General features: G+C 55.4%; 1 protein-coding gene across 1 annotated transcript in view; it reads left to right on the top strand.

The window, feature by feature from the left end:
- Window positions 1–571: 571 nt before the first annotated feature.
- DCUN1D4 (defective in cullin neddylation 1 domain containing 4) overlaps window positions 572–21,087 on the top strand; it is a 25,508-nt gene continuing 4,992 nt past the window's right edge. Inside the window, exons 1-8 of the mRNA XM_029076736.2 lie at window positions 572–672; window positions 12,749–12,819; window positions 12,986–13,025; window positions 15,139–15,253; window positions 16,806–16,897; window positions 17,638–17,708; window positions 18,784–18,875; window positions 20,326–20,434. Coding sequence (XP_028932569.1) covers window positions 648–672; window positions 12,749–12,819; window positions 12,986–13,025; window positions 15,139–15,253; window positions 16,806–16,897; window positions 17,638–17,708; window positions 18,784–18,875; window positions 20,326–20,434 — 615 coding nt within the window. The 5' untranslated portion in view covers window positions 572–647. The remainder of the gene's footprint in view (window positions 673–12,748; window positions 12,820–12,985; window positions 13,026–15,138; window positions 15,254–16,805; window positions 16,898–17,637; window positions 17,709–18,783; window positions 18,876–20,325; window positions 20,435–21,087) is intronic.

The following is a 21,087-nucleotide window of genomic DNA, read 5'->3' as shown; positions in this document are numbered from 1 at the left end:
GAATCTCAGATCTGCCACGTGTCAGCTGTGTGACTGTAGCCAAGTCACTTCACTTCTCTGGGCCTCAGTGACCTCATCTGTCAAATGGGGATGAAGACTGGGAGCCTCAGGTGGGGCCACCCGATGACCCTGTGTCTCCCCCGGCGCTTAGAACAGTGCTCTGCACCTAGCAAGCGCTTAACAAATACCAACGTTGTTATTATTATTATTATTATTATTATTTTTATTATTAAAAGGTGGGCTGAGGTGACCTCAGGGAGGAGGAGGTGCCCCCAGTCCCTTCCCTAAGGCCGCTCCTCCGGGGCTTTGTTTCCACCTCCCGCCCCTTTCTCGGCGCTGCCGCCTCTCGACCAATCGGCGCGTCCCGCGGGCGGGGCCTGCCCGGACGGACCAATCAGCGGCCTCTCTCCCCGAGGGAGCCCCGCCCCCGGGGATGATTGGCAGGCGCCCCGGGGAGGGCGGGCACGAGGCCCCGGGCCCGGGATGACGGACAGCCCGGCCGTCCAATGGGAGCGGGGCGGGGGCGGGGCCCGGCGTGCGGCGCGGCCAATGGGGAGGCGGGGCGGGCCGTGCGCGGCGGCGGGCCCCCTGCTCCGAACCGCAGCCGCCGCCGCCGCTTCGCCAGCCGGGGCCGGAGCTGCTCGAAAATGCACTCGGATGCCGCCGCTGTCAGTGAGTAGCGGGGCCGGACCCCGGCCCGCCGACCCCCGTCGTCGTCCCCTTCTCCTCAGGCGCGCGCCGGGGCCGCCGCGGGGAGGGGGAGGGACCGCCCGAGGGGGGGGGGGGGAGGCCACGGTGAGGAGGCAGGGCCCGGCGCCGGCGGACCCCGTGACGCAGCTCCCTAAGGGGCGGCCCGGCGGAGGGCTGCCCGCTTGGCGACGCGCGGGGCCGGGGGATAGCGGGGCTCCCACCGCCGGCTTGGCCGGCCGCGGAGCCCGGTGGGACTCGTAGTCCGCCGGCCCGCCGCGGGGCGTTGTGGGACTCGTAGTCCCCCGCGCCTCCGGATTGGCCGGCCGGCCGCGGGGCGCGCTGGGAGTCGTAGTCCGGCCGGCCGCGCGGCGTTGTGGGAGTCGTAGTCCCCCCCGCCGCCGGATTGGCCGGCCGGCCGCGGGGCACGGTGGGACTGGTAGTTCGCCGGGGTTGGGCTGGTCGCACGTGGGCCGCTGTGCCCAGCCCGCTCCCACAATGCCCCGCGCGCGACCCCTGCAACTTGCAGCCTGGCGCCCCGGTCCTGCCCCGCCCGGACCCCGCCGCCCCAGCACCACGAAGGACCAGGAGCCCAGGCTCGGGGCGAAGACTCTCCCACTCCCGTCCGTGAGGAACAAAAGAACCTTTCATTCCCTAGGGTTTTTCAGCCGTATTCATGGAGCGCCCAATGGGTGCAGAGCACTGAGCTAAGCGCTAGGAATGGACAGTGCAGCAGCAGAGAGCAGCCCCGCCCGGGGACGGGCGTGCAATCTCAGCGGGGGAGGCAGACAAAAACCATAGCCATCACTAGACTCAATCATCGTATGGGTATTTGTTAAGCGCTTGCTGTGTGCAGAGCACTGTTCTGAGCGCGGGGTGGGGGGGGGGGAGACCCAGGGGAGGCAGGTGGGGCTCCCAGTCTTCACCCCCATTTTACAGAGGAGGTCACTGAGGCGCAGAGAAGTGAAGTGACTTGCCCACGGTCACCCAGCTGACAAGTGGCAGAGCCGGGATTCGAAGCCATGACCTCTGACTCCCAAGCCCGGGCTCTTTCCACTGGACACCTCATTGACAAAATAAATAGGGTAATAAAAATATAGATAAATGAGCATAGGGCTAGGGGGGAAGGGGGCTTAGCTGAGGGAAGGTGAAGGGGGAGCAGAAGGAGCAGAGGGAAAAGGGGAAGCGCAGTCTGGGAAGGCCTCCTGGAGGAGGTGAGCTCTCAGCCTTGCCATCCAGCCCCCGCTGGGGGGGCTTTAATGTCCAGGAATTGGGCAGCGGGAAGGGGCGCCGCGGTGGCGGGGAGGGCACGATTCATTCAACCGTATTTAATAATAATAATGTTGGTATTTGTTAAGCGCTTACTATGTGCAGAGCACTGGTCTAAGCGCCGGGGGAGATGCAGGGTCATCAGGTTGTCCCCCGTGAGGCTCACAGGCTTCATCCCCATTTGACAGATGAGGGAACGGAGGCCCAGATGCCCACAGTCACATAGCTGAGAAGGGGCAGAGCCAGGATTCGAACCCACGACCTCGGACCCCCAAGCCCATGCTGCTGCTTTGTTTGTTGACCCCTTGCAGTGCGTTGGACTAAGCGCTTGGAGTGTACAGTCGGGCAACAGAGAGAGACCATCCCGGCCCAGTCACGGTCTAAACGGGGGAGACGGGCGGCAGAGCCAAACAGAACAAAGCAAGCAGTCGAGCGCAGACATCATCAAAGATTCATTCACTAGTATTTATTGAGCGCCTACTATGTGCAGAGCACTGTACTAAGCGCTTGGAATATACAGTTCAGCAACAGATAGAGACGATCCCTGCCCAATGATGGGTTCACAGTGTAATTCAAGATAACTGGAATCATAGAGATATACACCTCATTAACAAAACGAATAGGGTTATAATATACACAAATATGCACAGTGCTGAGGGGAAGGGGAAAGAGCAGAGGGCGGGAGGGAGGGGAATGGCTTCTCTTTCCCCACTTGTGACCTGGCCCTCCTGACCCTTCACCCTGATTCATTCAGTAATATTTACTGAGCGCTTACTATGTGCAGAGCACTGTGCTAAGCGCTTGGAATGAACCATTCGGCAACAGACAGAGACCATCCCTGCCCATTGAAGGGCTCCCAGGCTAAACGGGGGAGGCCCTGCAAAGGAAAATGCAACAAAACAAATACCATCGAGGAAGCCAGGGAGACAGACGTTGACGCTGTACGTTGGGTGGGACGGGCTGGGGCGGCTTGGGTTCGGACAACCCCGGGGCTGGTGCCCGGGCCGCTGCCCGCCTCGCCCCCCACGACCGGCCGGGCACGGCGCCCCAGGGTGGGCTGCTCGGGAGGCGGGCTTGGGAGAGGAGGTAAACAGGTGGCTTGGAAGATGGGCAGTTTGAGATGGTGCCAGAGAGGCCGAGGCGGGGGGGGGGAAGGAGAAAGGCCCGGCCAGGGCGACGGGAAGGTCCAAGGTCTCGCCGTCGCGGGGCCCCAGCCGGGCTCCGTCGACTCTGGTTGACAGTGGTCGTCGGGCACGTAGCAGAATGATAGTAATGACTGAGCTATTTGTTTTGCCTTTCTACGGGTCAGGCACTGTACTGAGCGCTGGCGCTTGAATCAGGTGAGGAAAGTGGCAGCAGTCCCCCCGACCCCCCCGGCCAGGAAGGAACTGATGGCTGTGGTGTTAGAGCCCCAAGGGAGTGCGAAGGAGCAGCCTGCGGGCAGAGCCGGGGGTGGGGGGGTCCCCGTCAGGGGGAGGCCTGGGTGGCCCGAGGAGGGGCTGGGGGAGCTGAGGGCCGCACAGGAGCGTGGAACCAAAATGGAAACGGGTGCTCAGAGGAGACTGCACCATTTTAAACTGTGAGCCCATCATTGGGTAGGGATTGTCTCTATCTGTTGCCGAATTGGACATTCCAAGCGCTTAGTACAGTGCTCTGCAGATAGTAAGCGCTCAATAAATACTATCGAACGAATCAGACGACCTCACGGGAGTGGGGAACCGACGGGGAATCTGCCCTGGCTGGGGTTCATCCGTGGTAGTAGCCAGGAAAATGCTCTTTGGCCTAAATGTGTCTACCAACTCTTATTGCATTGGACTCTCCTGAGTGCTTAGAACAGGGCTCCGCGTGCAGGAAGGGCTCCGTAAATACCAGTGATTGATTAATCCTAAACGGACAGGGAGCTTTCCCAAAATAAAATGGGCCTCCAACCCTTCATTTGGCTCTTGGGTTACGGGGAGGGGAAAGAACACGTCAGAGCTCTGGTGAGGGGCTTGCTGGGTTTGGAAAATGTGTTTTGGGGGAAATACATAGAGTAATCTCCTGTTTCAGGATTTATTTTGTAAAGGAAATCATTTTCCTTACTCAGCCGGTTTCTCTTCCATTGCTCGCCCCGGGGCGTTTTCTTTCGTCTTTAGAGCTCCGTAGACAGACTAGAATCCTTCAACAGTACAGGCTTTTGCCCTCTGTTTCCCTCTCCACATTCACCTTGGTCTTTATTTTTTTTTTTAAACGGCGTTTGTTAAGCGCTCTCTCTATGCCAGGCACGGTACCGAGCAGTGGGACAGATACGCGATCACCGAGTTGGGCACAGTCCCTGTCCCACATGGGGCTCCCAGTCTTATTCCTCATTTTACAGATGAGGCAACTGAGGCCAGACAAGTGATGTAACTTGCCCAAGGTCACACAGTAGACAAGTGGCAGGTTAAGAACCCAGGTCCTTCTGACTCTCAGGCCTGTGCTCTATCCACTGGGCCATGCTGTTCATTACCCAGCTGACTCTGAACTCAACAAGGCGTTGGGATCTGCATGAAACCCTGCAGCCTTTCGTGGCAACCAACCTCTTTCCTTTCATAACTGGTCACGGGGTGCCAGGGGAGAAAAGCAACCAACCCAAAAGTGTCATGTTTGCTCAACTTCTCATGCAGTATTTCCAACTCCTTATATCCACTTAGCTGCTTTTCCTGGTGGAGGACGCTCCCCCAAGCGCTTAGTACCGTGCTTTACACACAGAAACCATTCAGTAAATACAACTGACTGCCTGTGCTGACCCGGCCTCCCTCACTGTAGTTGCTTCCTGCAGTTGGCAGAGCCGGTGTGTGCCGGGCTTCCTTCTCCCTCTTGTCTTGGATGAACGTGGATGTCTTGGAGAAATGCAGAAAGCACTGTGGCCTAGTGGAAAGCGCACGGGCCCGGGAGTCGGAGGACACGGGTTCTAATTCCGGCTCCGCCACATGCCTGCTCTGTGACCATGAGCAAGTCACTTTACTTGTCTCGGCCTCAGTTACCTCATCTGGAAAATGGGGATGGAGACTGTGAGCCCCATGTGGGACAGGGACCGTGTCCAACGCGATTATCTTGTACCTACCCCAGTGCCGACATTATTATTATTCTTATCAACTTTTCCGGTTATTCATCCATCTTTGCGAGCTTCTCTTCCTACTTCTGTTCATCCAAATTTCCACCCATCAAAATTTGAACCCTGCTTCACGTAGGGAGGGTGATGGCTTGAGCTGAGGGTAGCGGACCACGGCGGGAGAGATGCTTTGGTCATGTGGAACTGAAGAGTTATTGAAGTCACAGGAAAATACCCTAAATCCAGTCAGGCCCTTATTTTGCCTCTGACTGTGGCAAACTAGTTTGGTGGCGCACAGCCCTATGTGCTGGTTTCCCTCCTGGATACCCGTGTTTTTCCCATCGCCGTAGACAATACCACCGTCCTCCCTACCTCTCAAGCCAGAAGCCCTGGTGTTATCCTTGACCCGTCTCTCTCAGTCAACCCACATATTCGGTCTGTCACTGATTCCCGCCGGTTCCACCTTTACAGCGTCATTTTCCTCTCCATCCAAACTGCTACAATACGGATCCAGGCACTTACCCGGCCCTATCCCACCTCGATTACTGTACCAGCCTGTTTGCTGACCTCTCCGCCTCCTGCCTCTCCCCACCGCAGTCCATACTTCACCCTGCCGCCCCGGTCGTTTTTCTACAGAGCCATTCAGTCCGTGTTTCCCCATTTCTCAAGACCCTCCAGTGGCTGCCCACCCACCTCCAAGAGAAATTCCTCACCATTGCCTTTAAAGCACTCAAGCAGCTCGCCCCCTCCTACGTTACCTCACTGATTTCTACTACAGCCCAACCTGCACCCTTTAATCCTCCGGCACCAGCTTGCGCTCTGATCCGCAAACTCATCTATCTATCCGCCTACTCCTTTCCCTCATCCTTCCTCTAGCCTAAAACTCCCTCCCCCTCCATGGCCACCAGACCACCACCCTCTCCACCTTATTTACAGCCTTATGTAGGTCACATCTCCAAGAGGCCTTCCCCGATAAAACCCTCTTTTCCCTCTCCCTCTCTCTCTCCCTTCTGCGTCATCTGTGCCCTTGGATCAGTGACCACTGGGCATTTGATATTTGCTCCACCCTCAGCCCCACAGCAGTCAATCAGTCGTATTTATTGAGTGCTGACTGTGAGCGGAGCACTGTACGAGGTGCCCGGGAGAGTACAATACAACAGAATGAATGGACGTGCATAATGAACTTACAGTCTAGAGCGGAAGACAGGCATTAATACAAATAAGTAAATAGTTTATAATATATGATTGGAAGACATGTACATAGTTCTCTGGGGTTGGGGGTGGGGTGAATATCCAATGTGCAAAGGTCACAGGTCCAAGTGCATAGGCGACGCAGAAGGGAGAGCGAGCAGGAGCAAAGAGAGCTTAATCGGGAAAGGCCTCTCGGAGATGTTCATTCAGTTGGTTCAGTTGTATTTACTGAGCGCTTAATCTGTGCGAAGCACTGCGCTGAGCGCTTGGGAGAGTACACTATAGCAGTAAACAGACACATTCCCTGCCCACAATGAGCTTATAGTCTAGAGGAGGAGACTGACATTATTATAAGTAAATGACGGATGTGTAGTCCTGCGGGACTGTGGGGGGCATCAATAAAGGGAGCAAGTCAAGGTGATGCAGGAGGGAGGTGGAGAAGAGGAAAGGAGGGCTTAGTCGGGGAAGGCCTCCTGGAGGAGATGCGCCTTCAGTATGTGACCTTAATAATGCTTTGAAAGTGGAGAGAGTGGTGGTCTGGCATATATGGAGGGGGAGCGAGTTCCAGGCTAGGGGGAGGATGTGGGGAAAAAGGGGTCAGCCGGGGGGGAATAGATGAGATCGTGGCACAGCGAGTAAGCTGGCATCAGAGAAGCGGAGCGTGGACTGGGCTGAGGTAGGGGATCAATGAGGTGAGGTCGGGTGGGGCGAGCTGAGTGCTTTAAAACTGATGGTAAGGAGTTTCTGCTTGATGCAGAGGTGGATGGGCAGCCACTGGAGGTTTTTGAGAAGCGGGGAGGTCCTTTCGGAGGAAAACGATCCTGGCAACAGAGCGAAGTTTGGACTGGGGTGGGAAAGAGATGGGAGGCTGGGAGGTCAGCGAGGAGGCAGATGCAGTAGTTCGGGCCGGATAGGATAAGCGCTTGGCGGCATGGTCGCAGTTTGGGTGGAGAAGAGAGGGAGGATTTTAACAAAGACGTGAAGGTAGAACCGACAGGATTTGGTGGCAGATTGAATATTTGGAGTGAATGAGAGAGAGATGAGTCGAGGACAGTGCCGAGGTTATGGGCTTGCGAGGTAGCGAGGGTTGTGGTGGTGTCTACAACACTTAAGCACATATCTATAAATTATATATTACAGGTTACTGATATTAATGTCTTCCCCTCTAGACTGTAAACTCACTGTGGGAAGGGGACGTGTCTGCCAACTCTGTTGTGTTGTACTCTCCCAAGTGCTTAGGATGGGGCTCTGCACGCTCAGTTAACACCGTTGATGATGGTGCCCTCAGTGACCCAGCATAGACCATCGCAAACCCCTGACTCTCTTCCCAGTGACCCAGCTTGGACCATCCAACACCCCTGACTGTCCCCCCCTCCATCTCCGACTCTCCCTCTGTTGACCCAGCCCGGTCCATCCAATACCCTTGACTTTCCCCCAGTGACCCAGCCCGAATGACCCAACACCCCTGCCTGCCTCTCCTCTTCCATCCCTGACTCTCCTGCAGTGATCCGGCACCCCGATACTCCCCTCTCCATCCCTGGCTCTCCCTCCAGTGACCCAGCATGGGCCCTCCGCCCCTTCTACCTCTCCTGCTAGTTGCCCACCTGACCCAGCTGTCGGCCCCGGCCCCACTCTCTGACATTGCCCTCCCATGCTGAATATTCTCACGCCTCCCCCTTAGTAAGGCGGGTCCCATCCCGCCGAGGCTTTAACGTCTCTGGTTGCCTTGGATAGAGGGTCGGGGCCGCCATTTCATCAGTGCGGTCAGAGCGGGGGCTTACGACTTGTCTGCCCCATTAAGGTGGGCGAGTGGGAGGACGTCTAATGCCTCAGAGCCAGCTTGAGTGCTCTTACGTCGGCGAGTCAGGAAATCTGTAAATATCCTCTTGAAGAGGGCCGGGAGTGTGTCTGCCAACTTTCTCAAGTGGTTAGTACAGCACTTTGAACACAGTAAATGCTCAATAAATGCAATCGATGATGATGGTGAAAAAGATACCCCTCTGTCGGAGAAATTCCCCCAGTGGTACCTGGGTGGCTGAATTGTCCAGTGCAGGACCACAGTCCCAATGCCCTGAGTGTGCACGTGCACAAGCGTGCACACATGCATGCATACACACCCTCGTACACATGCGTGCCCCCTCACATGCACACACACTGCTCCTTTGCCGTGATGACATGTTCATTTGCAGCAACCACCTATTGGTTTCAGGACTCTCTTTTTCCATTTGTGTTCAAAACAGGGACCTAATTAAGTGATCTTTTCCCCATTCTGTGTTTTCCAGCGATCACTTCTGTCTTGATTTGGTGAAAGGTTGGGCAACTTTTTTATTTCCTCTGAAGGACAGTATGTTAGGAAATTTTGCCATTGTGTTCCCTTGTGCTAATGTGGAAACAGTTTCTGCATATTTAGGGCTTTAGACTCAAAGCTCATCTCTAGATTGTAAGTCTGTTGTGAGCAGGGAATGTGTCTGTCAGATGTTGTACTCTCCCAATCGCTTAGTACAGTGCCCTTCATGCAGTAAGCATTCAGTAAAGACCATCGATGAGGATGGGGCTTTGTGGAAAAGTAAGCTATCTTGATTCTTTGAGGAATTGAGCTATTTTTGAATTAATTTTTCTTTTTACAGTGCATATAAACAGGCACCCAAAAGCCCCCAGGGGAGAGTGAATTTCTTCAGAGAACAGGAAGTCTGTAATGGAGAAAGGCAGAGATGTTTCTCCTGGGTTCACTGAGCCTCAGGAGCGTTTGACCCATCAACGGGCTAGGGCTCTGGAAAGGGCTAAGTCTGTCCGTCCGGAGAGGTTCCCCGAGCCGTTCGCCACAGGATAGACAGGTTGGCCATCGGAGTGGGAGGGGGTTCGGGTGGGCCACTTCCAGGAAGCCCGAGTTGAAATCTGCTTCCAGTCTTCTGGGAAGGTTGTAGCTCCACAGCAGCCTCCGTGAGTCGTCTTTTTATATTGTACTCTCCTGAGCGCTCAGTATAGTGCTCTGCACACGGTAAGTGCTCAGTGAATACGTTGAATGATTGAATGAATATTTTGGGAAGTGTATTTACTGAGTGCCTACTACGTACAGAGCATGGTACTAAGTGCTTGAGAGAGTACAGAATTAGCAGGCACATTCCCTGCTCATAATGAGCTCAACTCATCTCTCTCATTCAACCCAAATATTCATTCTGTTACTAAATCCTGTCAGTTTTACCTTTACAGCATCACTAAAATCTGCCCTTTCCTCTCCTCCCATACTGCGACCGCATCAATCCAAGCTTTGATCCTTTCCCGCCTCAAGTTCTCCGGACTCCTCGCTGACCTCCCTGCCTCCTGTCCTCCCCACTCCAATCCATACTTTACTCTATCTGGGTCATTTTCTTCAAAAAACGTGCAGTCCACACCTCTTGACTCCTCAAGAAGCTTTAGTGGTTGTCCATCCACCTCCATATCAAACTCTTCACCGTTGAATTTAAAGCACTCGGTCACCTTGCCGATCTCCTGCTACAACCCAGCCCGCACACTCTGCTCCTCTAATGCCAACCAGCTCACTGTACCTCGATCTCGTCTGTCTCGCCGCCAAACCCCTGCCCGTGTCCTGCCTCTGGCCTGGAACTCCCTCCCCGTTCATGTCTTGCAGACCACCACTCTCCCCTCCTTCCAAGCCCTGCAGAAATCACCTCACCCTTTCCCAACTAAGCCCTCATCTCCCCTGCATCACCTGGGCCCTTGGCTGTAATAATAATTCTAATAATAATTAAGGTATTTGTTAAGTTCTTACCATGTACCAAGCACTGCTCTAAGCGCTGGGGTAGATACGAGGCAGTCAGGTTGGACACAGTCCCTGTCCCACATGGGGCTCTCTTAATCCCCATTTTTCACAGATGAGGTAACGTAAGCACAAAGAAGCGACTTGCCCAAGGTCACACTTTAAGCCTTGACATTCGCCCCACCCACAGCCCTTCCGTAGATATCCAGAATTAATTTTCATGTCTTATCTCCCCCTTGAGATGCAAACTCTGTAGGGGCAGGAATCGCGCCTACCAACACTGTTGTCTCCCGAGGGCTTAGTACGGTGCTCTGAACACGGCGCTCAATAAATGCGCAGAACGACCCGCACACCAAGAAGGCCGTGGGACCCTGAGAGTCACAAGCTCTGACCAACCTACCCCAGGGCCCGAGGCCGGACCACGCCGGTAACGCCGGACGTTCCGACCCCCTTGACGGGAACGGGGTTTGCGGCCACAACCCCGCGACTCCCGGCGTCACCCCCATCGCTGCCACAGCGGGACTGGCGGGGGGCCCCCCCAAAATACCAGTGGGCGTGTGGGGATTAAGCTACAGGCTCCGGGGGCGGGGCTCGCACTGCTGATCCTGGGCTGCACCTGGGCTTTTGGGGGCCGAAGGGCTCAGCCCAGCGTTCCCACAGAGCCGACCCCCGCCGGCTGCATTCCGGGGTTGCAGGACCCCCCCAGCCTCTCCCCCGGCGCTCCTCATTCAGTTGTATTTATTGAGCGCTTACTGTGTGCAGAGCACCGAACCAAGCACTTGGGAGAATACAATCCAACAATAAACAGACACATTCCCTGCCCACGAAGAATTTACAGCCTAGAGAAGTCAGTAGTCTTCCTGTCTAAGTCACCTCAGGGTCACGGGTCGGAGGGGACTGCCTCTACCCTCCATTCCTGAGCATCACCAAGGTCAGATCTAGCGGAAAGAACCCGGGCCTGGGAGTCGGCCGACCCGGATTCTGATCCCGGCTCTGCCACTTGCCTGCTGCGTGACTTCGAGCAGCTCAGTTAACTTCTCTGGGCCTCAGTTTCCTCATCTGTAAAATTGTGGACAGAGACCGTGCCCAACCTGGTCATCGTAAGTATGCTTGAGCATTTAATACGGCGCTTGGCACATAATCAGTGCTTACCAAATACCACAGTTACTATTATTAGGTCTCAGTGCTGAGTGCTTCCACAAATCTTCCCATACATTTCTCCCCCTTTCAGGGCTGTTGTTGCCAAGAGCTCTTGGATTTCTCCAGCATTACCCAAGCCTTTACGTGTTCTACTTCTAGTTCCCCCTCCTTGCCCCTCCTCATCTTCAGTGGTGTTTATTGAGCGCTTACTTTGTGCAAGACCCTGAGTGGGAGAGTACAATACATCAGAGTCGGCAGACACGTTCCCTGCCCAAAGAGAGCTTACAGTCTAGAGCGGGAGGCAGACGTTAATGTGAATAGTTTTTGCTCCTATCTCCCTCTTTCCACCACCCAGGGGTCTCCTGGACCTTCTTTGTCCGGATGTGACGGTTGTGAGTGCCTCCGCTCCGGCTGGGCCGCCGGGGGGGCTTGGACTGCAGAAATGCAGGGGAATCGAACACTGATGATTGTTGTCGGTAAAAACCAGCCAGAAGCCTGCTTTGCCTCTCCCGCCCCGAACCCGGGGAGGGAAGCGGTGGTCAAGATCGATCAATCAGTCAATTGGGCAGGAGTATCGAGGGCCGGCCCAAAGCACGTCCTAAGGATTTGGGAGACCACAGTGGAGTTAGCAGACTCGGTCCCTGGCCTCGAGGGGTTTCTAACCTAGGACCCCGGCACTTTGAGTGATACCGTTGGACTCTGAGCTATGGCTGCAGCCCGGTGCTCACCATGGTCCTCAGCTCAGGGTGGGTGCTGAACAAGTGCTGATTGATTCTACAGAGGAGGAAACTGAGGCCCAGAGAGATCGTGACTTGCTCAGGGACCCAAAACAGGCGAGGGTGGAGCCGGGACCCAAACTGAGGCCCCCTGACTCCCGGCTCTGGAGTCTCCCGGTTCCGTCCGCTGGCCACCCTTCCCCCCAGCCCCGCCAGGCAGCAATTTTCCCTTGGAGGGCAGTGCCTTTCTGCCCCGGTCTCCCCCCTGAGGTCGGTGGAAGGGTACCCCCGACGAGAGCCTCTCCCTGGGCGCTCTGGGGACAGGCTGGGTGTTTGGATAGTGTAGTTAGAACGGTTTGGGATTGGGATCCGGTTCCTAGGACTTGAATGAGAAAAAGGTGGTACGTGCTGGAAAGATAGATCAGACTCATCAGGAACCCTTCTTAGAGCCAGGAATCCTGCTGGCTTTGGGATATACCTATTCCCCCAGCCCCTCCGACCTGCAACTAGCATCCTTGGGAACCCAGGCAGCCCCCAGCCTGGGGGAGAGGGGGACACGTGTGTGTGTGTGTGTTTTTCCATGCGTCCGTCCCTCCGTCCCCCTGTCCTGGAAGTTTCCATTGGCGTTTCCAGGGGCTGAGCTAGAAATCCTTAGCGTCATCGTGGCCCACGAGCTCCAGCTTGACTTGGAAATAGCGCTTCCTTCTCGTTTGATTTTTGTCTTTGGGAATTAGGAGAGGTGCCTACCGAAGCTTAGCAGCATTCCTCTAAAATCAGAACGTTTATCCTTTTCACTTTAAGTTCAGGCAGCCTGATTTCTGACTGCAGAAACTCTGCTTCTCAGTGATGTGTAATGACAAAATGCAACTGGCTTTTAGTGGTGTGTGCGTGTTTTTATTTTTTTTTCCCTTGTAGACTTTCAGTTGAATTCACATCTCTCAACACTGGCAAATATTCATAAGATTTACCACACCCTTAATAGGCTGGTAAGACAACTTCTTAAAAATGCAACTTAATAATTACTTGACGGTGCAAATGTTTGATGTGTTTCTTGGCAATGAATGGAAATGGGAGACTGAATGATGTGGGAAAACGGTAAACTGCCAGTCTTGCTACCTGATGTTTTGGTAATCATTGCCCTTCGTCTTTCAGAATCTAACAGAAGACGTGGGTGAAGACGATCCCCAGACAGGTAGGTATCGATAAATAGCTTTGATTTCTCCTGAAGTGGGAAACTCTAAATACATTGGGAAGTTGGGGATGTTTTTATACTGAGGGGGTGTAATGAACTGTCGTACGGAGAATGTACTGTTGATGGAAAAGGAGGTCAGAGTGTCCTGGTTAGTGGTGCTACTGATTCCTGCTTACTTTTGTGCCAAGCGCTGTGCTGAGCCCTGGAGTGGCTAGAAGAGAATCCGTTGGGTCACGGTGTCCGTCCCACCGGAGCTCACAGTCGGAGGGAGGGAAGGGTGTCCTCCTCACAGCCCCCTTGCAGCTGTAGAGCACAGGAAGTGTGTGGCCTTTATGAACCGATCCTTCTTTAGCCTCTTGGGGGCGTGGGGGCGACGACAACAGGGTGGGGTGGGATCTCCTCCCCAACGGTGGGCTCATCCCCTCTTTTCTCCGCCCCTCACCTCCCCTTCAGAACCACCAGACCTCAATTTCCCCATCTGCCACCCACTTCTGAAATCCCACCTCTTCTAGGAAACTGTCCCTGTTTTAGTTTTTTCCTCTCTCCCGAGCTCACACTCTCCCATCGCCTTGTAGCCAGGGACCCCGTCTGCTTCTCACTCTGTCGTGTTCTCCCAAGTACTTAGTACAGTGCCCCGCACCCAGTAGGAACTCGTAATCATCACCATTTGATGGCTATGTGGCCCACCGGCCATGGAGATTGCCGTAACTTGAGAAGCAGCGTGGCCTGATGGAAAGACCCCGGGCCTTTGAGTCAGTAGGACCCGGCTTCTAATCCCGGCTCTGCCGCGTGTCGGCTGTGTGACCCTGGACAAGTCACTTCTCTGGGCCTCAGTTACCTCATCTTTAATATGGGGATTAAGAGTGTGCCTGGCACATAGTAAGGGCTTAACAGGTACCTCCTACACATAGAAAAAATTGGGCTCCTTTTCCCCTGCCCACCTGGTGAGCCCCGGTGCCGGCCTCAGGTTCGCGCCCTCCTCCTGCCTCTTGGTGGCTGCGATCAGTCAGTCAGTCGTATTTAGTGAGCGCTTACTGTGTTCAGAGCACTGTACTAAGCGCTTGGGACAATTAATGCTCTTGGCCTCGAAGGCCAGAGAACCCCTTCCCAGACTGCATCACTGTCCCGCGAGCATTTCGAGGAGCGTGTGGCTGCTTTAAGGAGACCTCACAGAGGGGAAGGTGGCTTTCGAAAATAGGGGTGGTGCCGACTAGGAAGGCCAGGAAGAGGGAAGTAGCATTTACTGAGCGCTCCTGCGGCGTGGGGCACTGTTCTAGGCGCTTGGCAAGTGCAGAGTAACAAAGCGACATTTCCTGCCCACCAGGAACTTGCGGGGAACTAATGATCTGAAACCTGGATGAGGTTTAGGGGGGTTATTTTTGAGTCTGGGGTGGGAGTTTCCAGTTGTGACGGAAGTCACGGTGCACAAAGACTCTTTGGGAGCCGAGGGTGGGGGTGGTGACCGGAAGTGTGAGTTGTGAATCTGGTCCGACGCTCTAGAAGGAAAGGCTAGAGGACCTGGGGGTGTCCAGCCCGAGAAGAGAAGCCTAGGGGGACTTGCTCATGGCCCCCTGGGCTTGGAAGGGAGACCGAGCAAGAGCAGAGGGAATTTCAGAGGGCCCAAGGAGGAGGGGGTTCGGGCCTCTCCCACCTGCGGGGGTGTTTTAAGGAAAGAGCAGTCGTCACCGTTCCCGGCCTGGCGGTCGGGCGGGCTCCCACCCGGGCTCCGCGGGCTGCGGAGGGCAGGAGGGAGGCTCCGACGGGGTGATCAGGGGAGGTCGTGGGTCGCGCTCCGGGGCAGCGGGGTCGGGATCGGCGGAGATGGCGCCGACTCCAGTTTCAGCTCTGCATGGTGTGGGGTGGGAGGGAGCGCCGCTTCCATTTGTGTCCTCTCCGATTTCGTCCAGAATAGCTTTCTGATCGTGTGTTCTCCATTCAGAGCCCGGATGGAAATCGGGATCCAGCAGGGGGTGGCGGCGGCGGCCAACGGAGGACCCTTCTGCCAGAGGCGGGTGGGCGGTGCCACCCTCTGGCCCGGGGAGACCCCGGGCCCTGGCCCAGGGAATCGCCCCGCACCCTGACCTCACGCCTCCGCTCTGAACCCCTTGTGCAGGAAGCCTGCGGCCCCGCGGTCCCTCGGACTCCTTTGGGAAAGCGATGCCTCCGAGGAAAAAGAGGAGGCCGGCCGCCGGGGACGATCTGTCTGCCAAGAAGAGCCGTCATGACGGGTACGTGGTCCAGCCGGCCCCCTTCGGGGGGCGTCCCACCCGCTCGGCCAGAGGAGAGGCCGGCTCGTCTCCCCGGTCCGGTACCCTCCTCTCACAGGATGTGGCCTGCTCTTGCTGGGCGTGCCGGAGCCTGGCTTGTGGTAGGCCATGGGCTTCTCTCTCTGCTCTCCTAGCCCGCCTCTTTCCTTCAGTGGCAGTGGCAGTCTGGCCGCGATCCCCACAACCACCGGCGTATGTTCGTTTTTGCAATATTTGTTAGGTTATTGGTATGTGTCGGCTACTGTTCTACGCGCCAGGGTAGATACAAGTTAATCAAGTTGGACACAGTCCCTGTCCCGCACGGGGCTCACAATCCCCAGAGGATTGTGAGGAGGAGGGAGAAGAGAAATTGAATCACCGTTTGACAGATGAGGGAAGTAAGGTCCAGAAGAGTAAAGTGATGTGCCCAAGGTCACACAGGTAAGTGGCAGAGCCAGGATCAGAACCCAGGTCTTCTTACGCCCAGGCTGTATCCACTAAGCCACGTTGGTTGTCTACGCTGTGTGGCCTGGGGTGTCCCCGGCACCGAGGTCCTGCTGGTCTTCTCAGCCGGAGGGCCCTCCCGGCCGCTATTTATAAGAATACCGGCCTCTCCTCCTTTAGCTTCGCGGAGCCCCCGTGTCCTCTTTTTAAATCTCACTTTCCGTTCCTGAATCGCTCGGTGCTAACAGTGGGGATTTCCCTCTGTGCAGGGAAATCTCTGGCCCGGGGCACCCGATTCCTCCCAAACCAAATACCGGTAAGAGAAGCAGCATGGCCTGTTGGATAGAGCATAGGCCTGGGAATCAGAGGGACCTGGGTTCTCATCTTGGCTCTGCCACTTGTCTGCTGTGTGTCCTTGGGCAAGTCACTTCATTTCTCTGGGCCTCAGTTACCTCTTCTGTCAAATAGGGATTAAGAGTGTGAGCCCCCTCGGGGACAGGTTCTGCGTCCAACCTGATCAGCTTGAATCTACCCCAGCGCTTAGAATAGTGCTTGAGGCAAAGTAAGTGCTTAATAAATACCATTATCATCATCGTTATTATTATTGGGCTTGAGTTTTGCCTTTGGAAAATCGAGGGGGTTTCTTGACAGCAGGACCACAGAACTTGGCAGGGACACCATCTCCCTCCCTTCTGCAAGAGACTCGGGGCTACTGGGTGCCCAGGTCGGGGCAGGAGGAGCTGGGAGGGACCTGCGTTTGGCCCCAAGGGCCCATCTGTGGCTCCCCAGGGGGTGCCCAGGTTTGCCCTCTCCCCCCTCATGGCTCAGATACACCATAGCCAGGGAGGGGTGAGCAAATGAATGGCAAGGCTAAGGCCCCCAAGGACCAGGGAGTCTGGGATATGGGCTTCTGCCATGGGGCTGGGCCGGTGCCACAGGCATCAGCGATGGAGGAGGGGCAGGGATTGGAAGTGGCACCTGGTGGTTGCCCTGTGCCTACTCTGGGGCGGACAGGGCTTCTCCCGCTATGGGGCTGTAGCATCCCCCGCTGACCTCACCTACGTCCTAAAACCGTTTTCTCAATTTCTAGTGTGTACAGAAAATACGACTCCACTAGGATAAAGGCCGAGGAAGAAGCCTTCTCAAGTAAGAGGTGTTTGGAGTGGTTCTACGAATATGCAGGTGAGTGAACTCTGACTTCACCCTAGCCGTAATGAAAACTCGATGTTCTCTGAATTAGGGGTTGTGGGGGATCAGGTGGGAGCTGAAACGAGGGCCTGAGGGTTGGGAGTGGTAGAGGGAGGCTGCCAGCCGGCCAGACACTCCATGCCAAATGCAGGTTGGCCGGGAGATGCGGTGCCCATCGCCTCTCTGGTCCGTGCTCTCGCAGGGGCGATCTCCCCGAGTTCTGTTCGACTTGGAATCGTCGGCCCGACAGTCGACGTCCAGGTGGCTCGAGCTGGGCCGATCCCCAGCCCCGTGGCCAGATTGGCTGGTGGCTTGGTGTGTGGGGAGTGGGTCGGGAGCCAACATTGATGGGGCAGTTGGGTTTGCCCCCTGGGTGTGAGCTTGGGCTCCTTGGGCTGTGGGTGGCTTCTCATCAACCCGCCCCGATGGCGAGTTGGTCTGCGGAATCTGAGCTGGATCACCAGAGCAGTCGTAGAGGAATGACTCGCTCTGGGTGAACCCCCTTTCCCCACCCCCACGTTCCCTGGGAGAAAGCGCGTCAGTAAAGGCTTCCCATAATTTGGGCGAGTTTTTCCTCCGTCACCCATCCCAGCACGTGGCAGTTGTGGCCGGCAGAGATGGGTGAGGACCTGCAAATGGCTCTTGGGCAAGAGCCGGTTTCTGGCAAGAGCACGTGCCCAGGGTGGTCAGAGCGGCTGGCAGAGGGGCCTGATGCTCCCCGACTCCCTCCACAGGCACCGATGATGTGGTGGGCCCCGAAGGCATGGAGAAATTCTGTGAGGACATCGGCGTCGAACCCGAAAACGTAAGTTCGGTCTCTTCCCGGTATTCGCTCAAAACATCTGGGGGCAAGGATGCCTGGATTCGTTGCTTGATATGGGAGTTCCCCAAAAGGGAGAGCCCTGGAAAAGTGAGACGGAAGCTTTGGCCGCTGGGAAATCTGGAGAAGGGGAGGTATGAGGGAGGCTTCCTCGCTGTGGCTTTGGGACGGATCATTTCAGGGACTCGGTTTTCTGAGACTCGTTCCGCTTTTCTGCTCTAAAGCCACTGGGACTTTAGACACATTGCAACGTGATGGCTATCGAGGGTGAACCTTAATGCCAAGTGAGAACTTAGTTCTGGGAACCTGGGGTCAGAGTGAGGTCGGCAGTCCCTAAACACCTCTCTGGAAATCTGCCCACTCCTCTGCATGGCCTCGGGGGGAATTCAGTGGTCAGTGGTCAGGTCAGTGGTCAGGTCATTTGCAGTCAGTGGTATTTATTGAGCACTTACTATATGCAGAGCACTGTTGTAAACACTCTGGAGAGTGCCATACAGAATTAGTGGATGTGTTCTCTGTCCTAAGGAGCTTAGTGTAGTGGTGTCAGTGACTGCCTTTCTGACTTGGAGGAGGGATTAGAACCTCTTCTGCTTGTGTGTGAATCGAGGGCAGGGTTAAATAGCTCTGATGGATGGTTGGGTCTGGTGGTAGGGGCTGGCAGTTTTGAGAGAGGGGTGTGGGCGCACACATGCAGTGACGGGGGACACCAGGCAATGCATGTGTGTCAGTATGGATTTCACAATTGGACAAGGGTGTCCTAGCTTTCCGGGATCACCTGCCGTCAGCCCTTGGAATGGGTCATGGGGATAGGCCGCCTACGAGGCTTTATCTGAAGGGCACGTGCGCTCCTGGGTTCGCTCGACGCCTCAGCCCCAGCCTCTGGTCCACGACCAGACCCCAGGCCCCAGGCCCCTCCCGGCCTGGGAGAATCTTGGTTTGGAGAGTGTCGCTGCCCTCCCCGCCGGCCCAGGGTTTGCCTGGACCGTTCCCCGCCAGGGGCCGGGGAGGGAATTCCCATCTTTCTCATCTTTCTCACCCGTTCCCACTCTGTTGCCTATAGGTGGTTATGCTCGTCCTAGCCTGGAAGCTGGATGCACAGAATATGGGCTATTTTACGTTACAGGAGTGGCTGAAAGGAATGACGTCCCTACAGTAAGGCTCTCTCGGTCTGGGTGTGTCTGGGTGTGTCTCTGAGTCTTTATCTGGGTCTCTCTCCCTGGCACCATCTGTCTCTTTTGGTCTGTCTCTGCCATTCTGGGGCAGTTCTCCTCCCAGCCCTGAGAACCCCTCTCCCCGAGATACTGCTCTACGGCCAGCGCTTATGGCCGAGTGGCCCGGGGGGGCCTCTACCTGCAGAAGGTTGTCCAGGGCTCGGGTGACATCTTGCCCTCCCCTCCCTCCCCTGCCTTTTCTGTTCAGTCGCTGACCACATCAGAGCGTTCTGACCAGGTGGCTGTGATTTTTCAGAAAGGGTTTTACCCTAGGTGGCCTTTTCCTGTCCCCAGGAAAGGCCTGGCCCCTGTGGTTTCTCTCTACCCCTTCCCCTGGGGCCGCTCTCTTTCCCTACTCCAGTGCGGGATGGGGAGACAGGCCCCAGGGCTCTTCCCTGCCTCCAGGCCCAAGGATGTTCTTATTGGCCATTCTCATTGGCCACCCTTGTGGGGGCCGTGACTATTTTCTTTATGTAAAGGTGTTTTGAGCATTTAAGCTGTGCCAAGCAATGTGGTAAGCCCTGGGGGAGATTGAGGAGAATCAGGTGAGAAGCTCCTTGGCCTAGTGGAAAGAGCGTTAGGCTGGCAATCAGGAGGACCTGGGTTTTAAATGTGGCTTGGTTATTTAAAAAAATTTTTTTTTGGTAAAGTTATTTGTTCATTCATTGTCGTATTTGTTGAGTGCTTGCTATATGCAGAGCACTTGACTAAGCGCTTGGAAAGTACAATTCGGCAAGTGCTTACTATGTGCCAGGCACCATTCTAAGCAATGGGATAGATACAAGGTAATCAGGATGGACGCAGTTCATGTCCCACATGGGATTCAGTCTTAATCCCCATTTTCCAGATGAGGGAACTGAGTCCCAAAGAAGTGAACTGAACTTGCCCAAGGTCACACGGCAGACAAGTGGTGGAGCCTGGACTAGGATCCCAGCTCTGCCACTTCTCAGCTGTGTGACTGTGGGCAAGTCACTTAACTTCCCTGTGCCTCAGTTACCTCATCTGGAAAATGGGGATCGAGACTGGGAGCCCTGTGTGGGACAGGGACTGTGTCCAACCCAATTATGTTGCATCTACCCCAGCGCTCAGTACACCGCCTGGCACGTAGTTAGCGCTTAACAAATACCAGTTATTATTATTGTCATTATTAGCTGAGGGCCACCCAGGGAGTGGGAATCGAGTTCTCCAGGAACGTGAGCTCTTCACTATTGCCCAAAGGTGAGCAAGGGGTGTTTGGTTCAGTCAGGTCCCGTGGGAATCAGTCTTTCTCTGTCTCTCCCCTTCTCTGCCCCTCGCCACCTCCCCCAAGCCTGTCACCCACATTAGCCTTTCTTCTGCTTGCCCACGGGAGCGTGGGCGGACTGGAAACAGTGTCCCCTTCTGTTTTCTAGATGTGACACCACGGAGAGGCTAAGGAATGCCTTGGATTACCTGAGGTCCTTACTGAATGAACCAACAAACTTCAAACTGATTTACCGATACGCATTCGACTTTGCACGGGTGAGTAGGTTCAACGCGGGTTCAATCTGGCCTCTGGGAGCTCCCTGCCCTGGACCTTCAAAGTCATCTAGAAGGGAGGAAAGGAAGATGGAGCGGGCATGGGGAAAATGTGGAGACGCCTTCAAAACCTTCAGCTTCTTGGAGGAAGGACGGAGAGAAACATAGAGTGGGCAAGCAGTGTGGTCTAGTGGATAGAGCATAGGCCTGGGAGTCAGAAGGACCTGGGCTCTAATTCCAGCTCTGCCACTTGTCTCGTGTGTGATCTGGGGCAAATCACTTCGCTTCTCTGGGCCTCGGTTCCCTCATCGATAAAATGGGGAGAAAGACTGAGCCGCATGGGGGCAGGAACTGTGTCCAACCTAATTAACTTCTATCTATCCCAGTGCTCAGAACAGTGCTTGACATTTATAGTAAGTGCTTAACAAATACCACCAGCATCATTATTATTAGAGGTGTGGTTATGGTTTTTATAAAATGCTTTCTAGATGCCAAGCTTCTGGGGGGAGGATAAAAGATGAAAGACACCAAGACACACAGAAAGACACCCAGAGAGTATGTGTGTCTTCCTCTTTTTGAGGAGTGACACACAGAGATATCTGGGAGACATGCAGAGACAGGAAGACAGATCTAGCTCTGTTTCTCTCCCTGCTTCC

This window comes from Ornithorhynchus anatinus, chromosome 12 (genome assembly GCF_004115215.2).
Source record: "Ornithorhynchus anatinus isolate Pmale09 chromosome 12, mOrnAna1.pri.v4, whole genome shotgun sequence".
Taxonomy (NCBI): domain Eukaryota; kingdom Metazoa; phylum Chordata; class Mammalia; order Monotremata; family Ornithorhynchidae; genus Ornithorhynchus; species Ornithorhynchus anatinus.
This window is presented reverse-complemented; position numbering and strand designations above follow the sequence as displayed.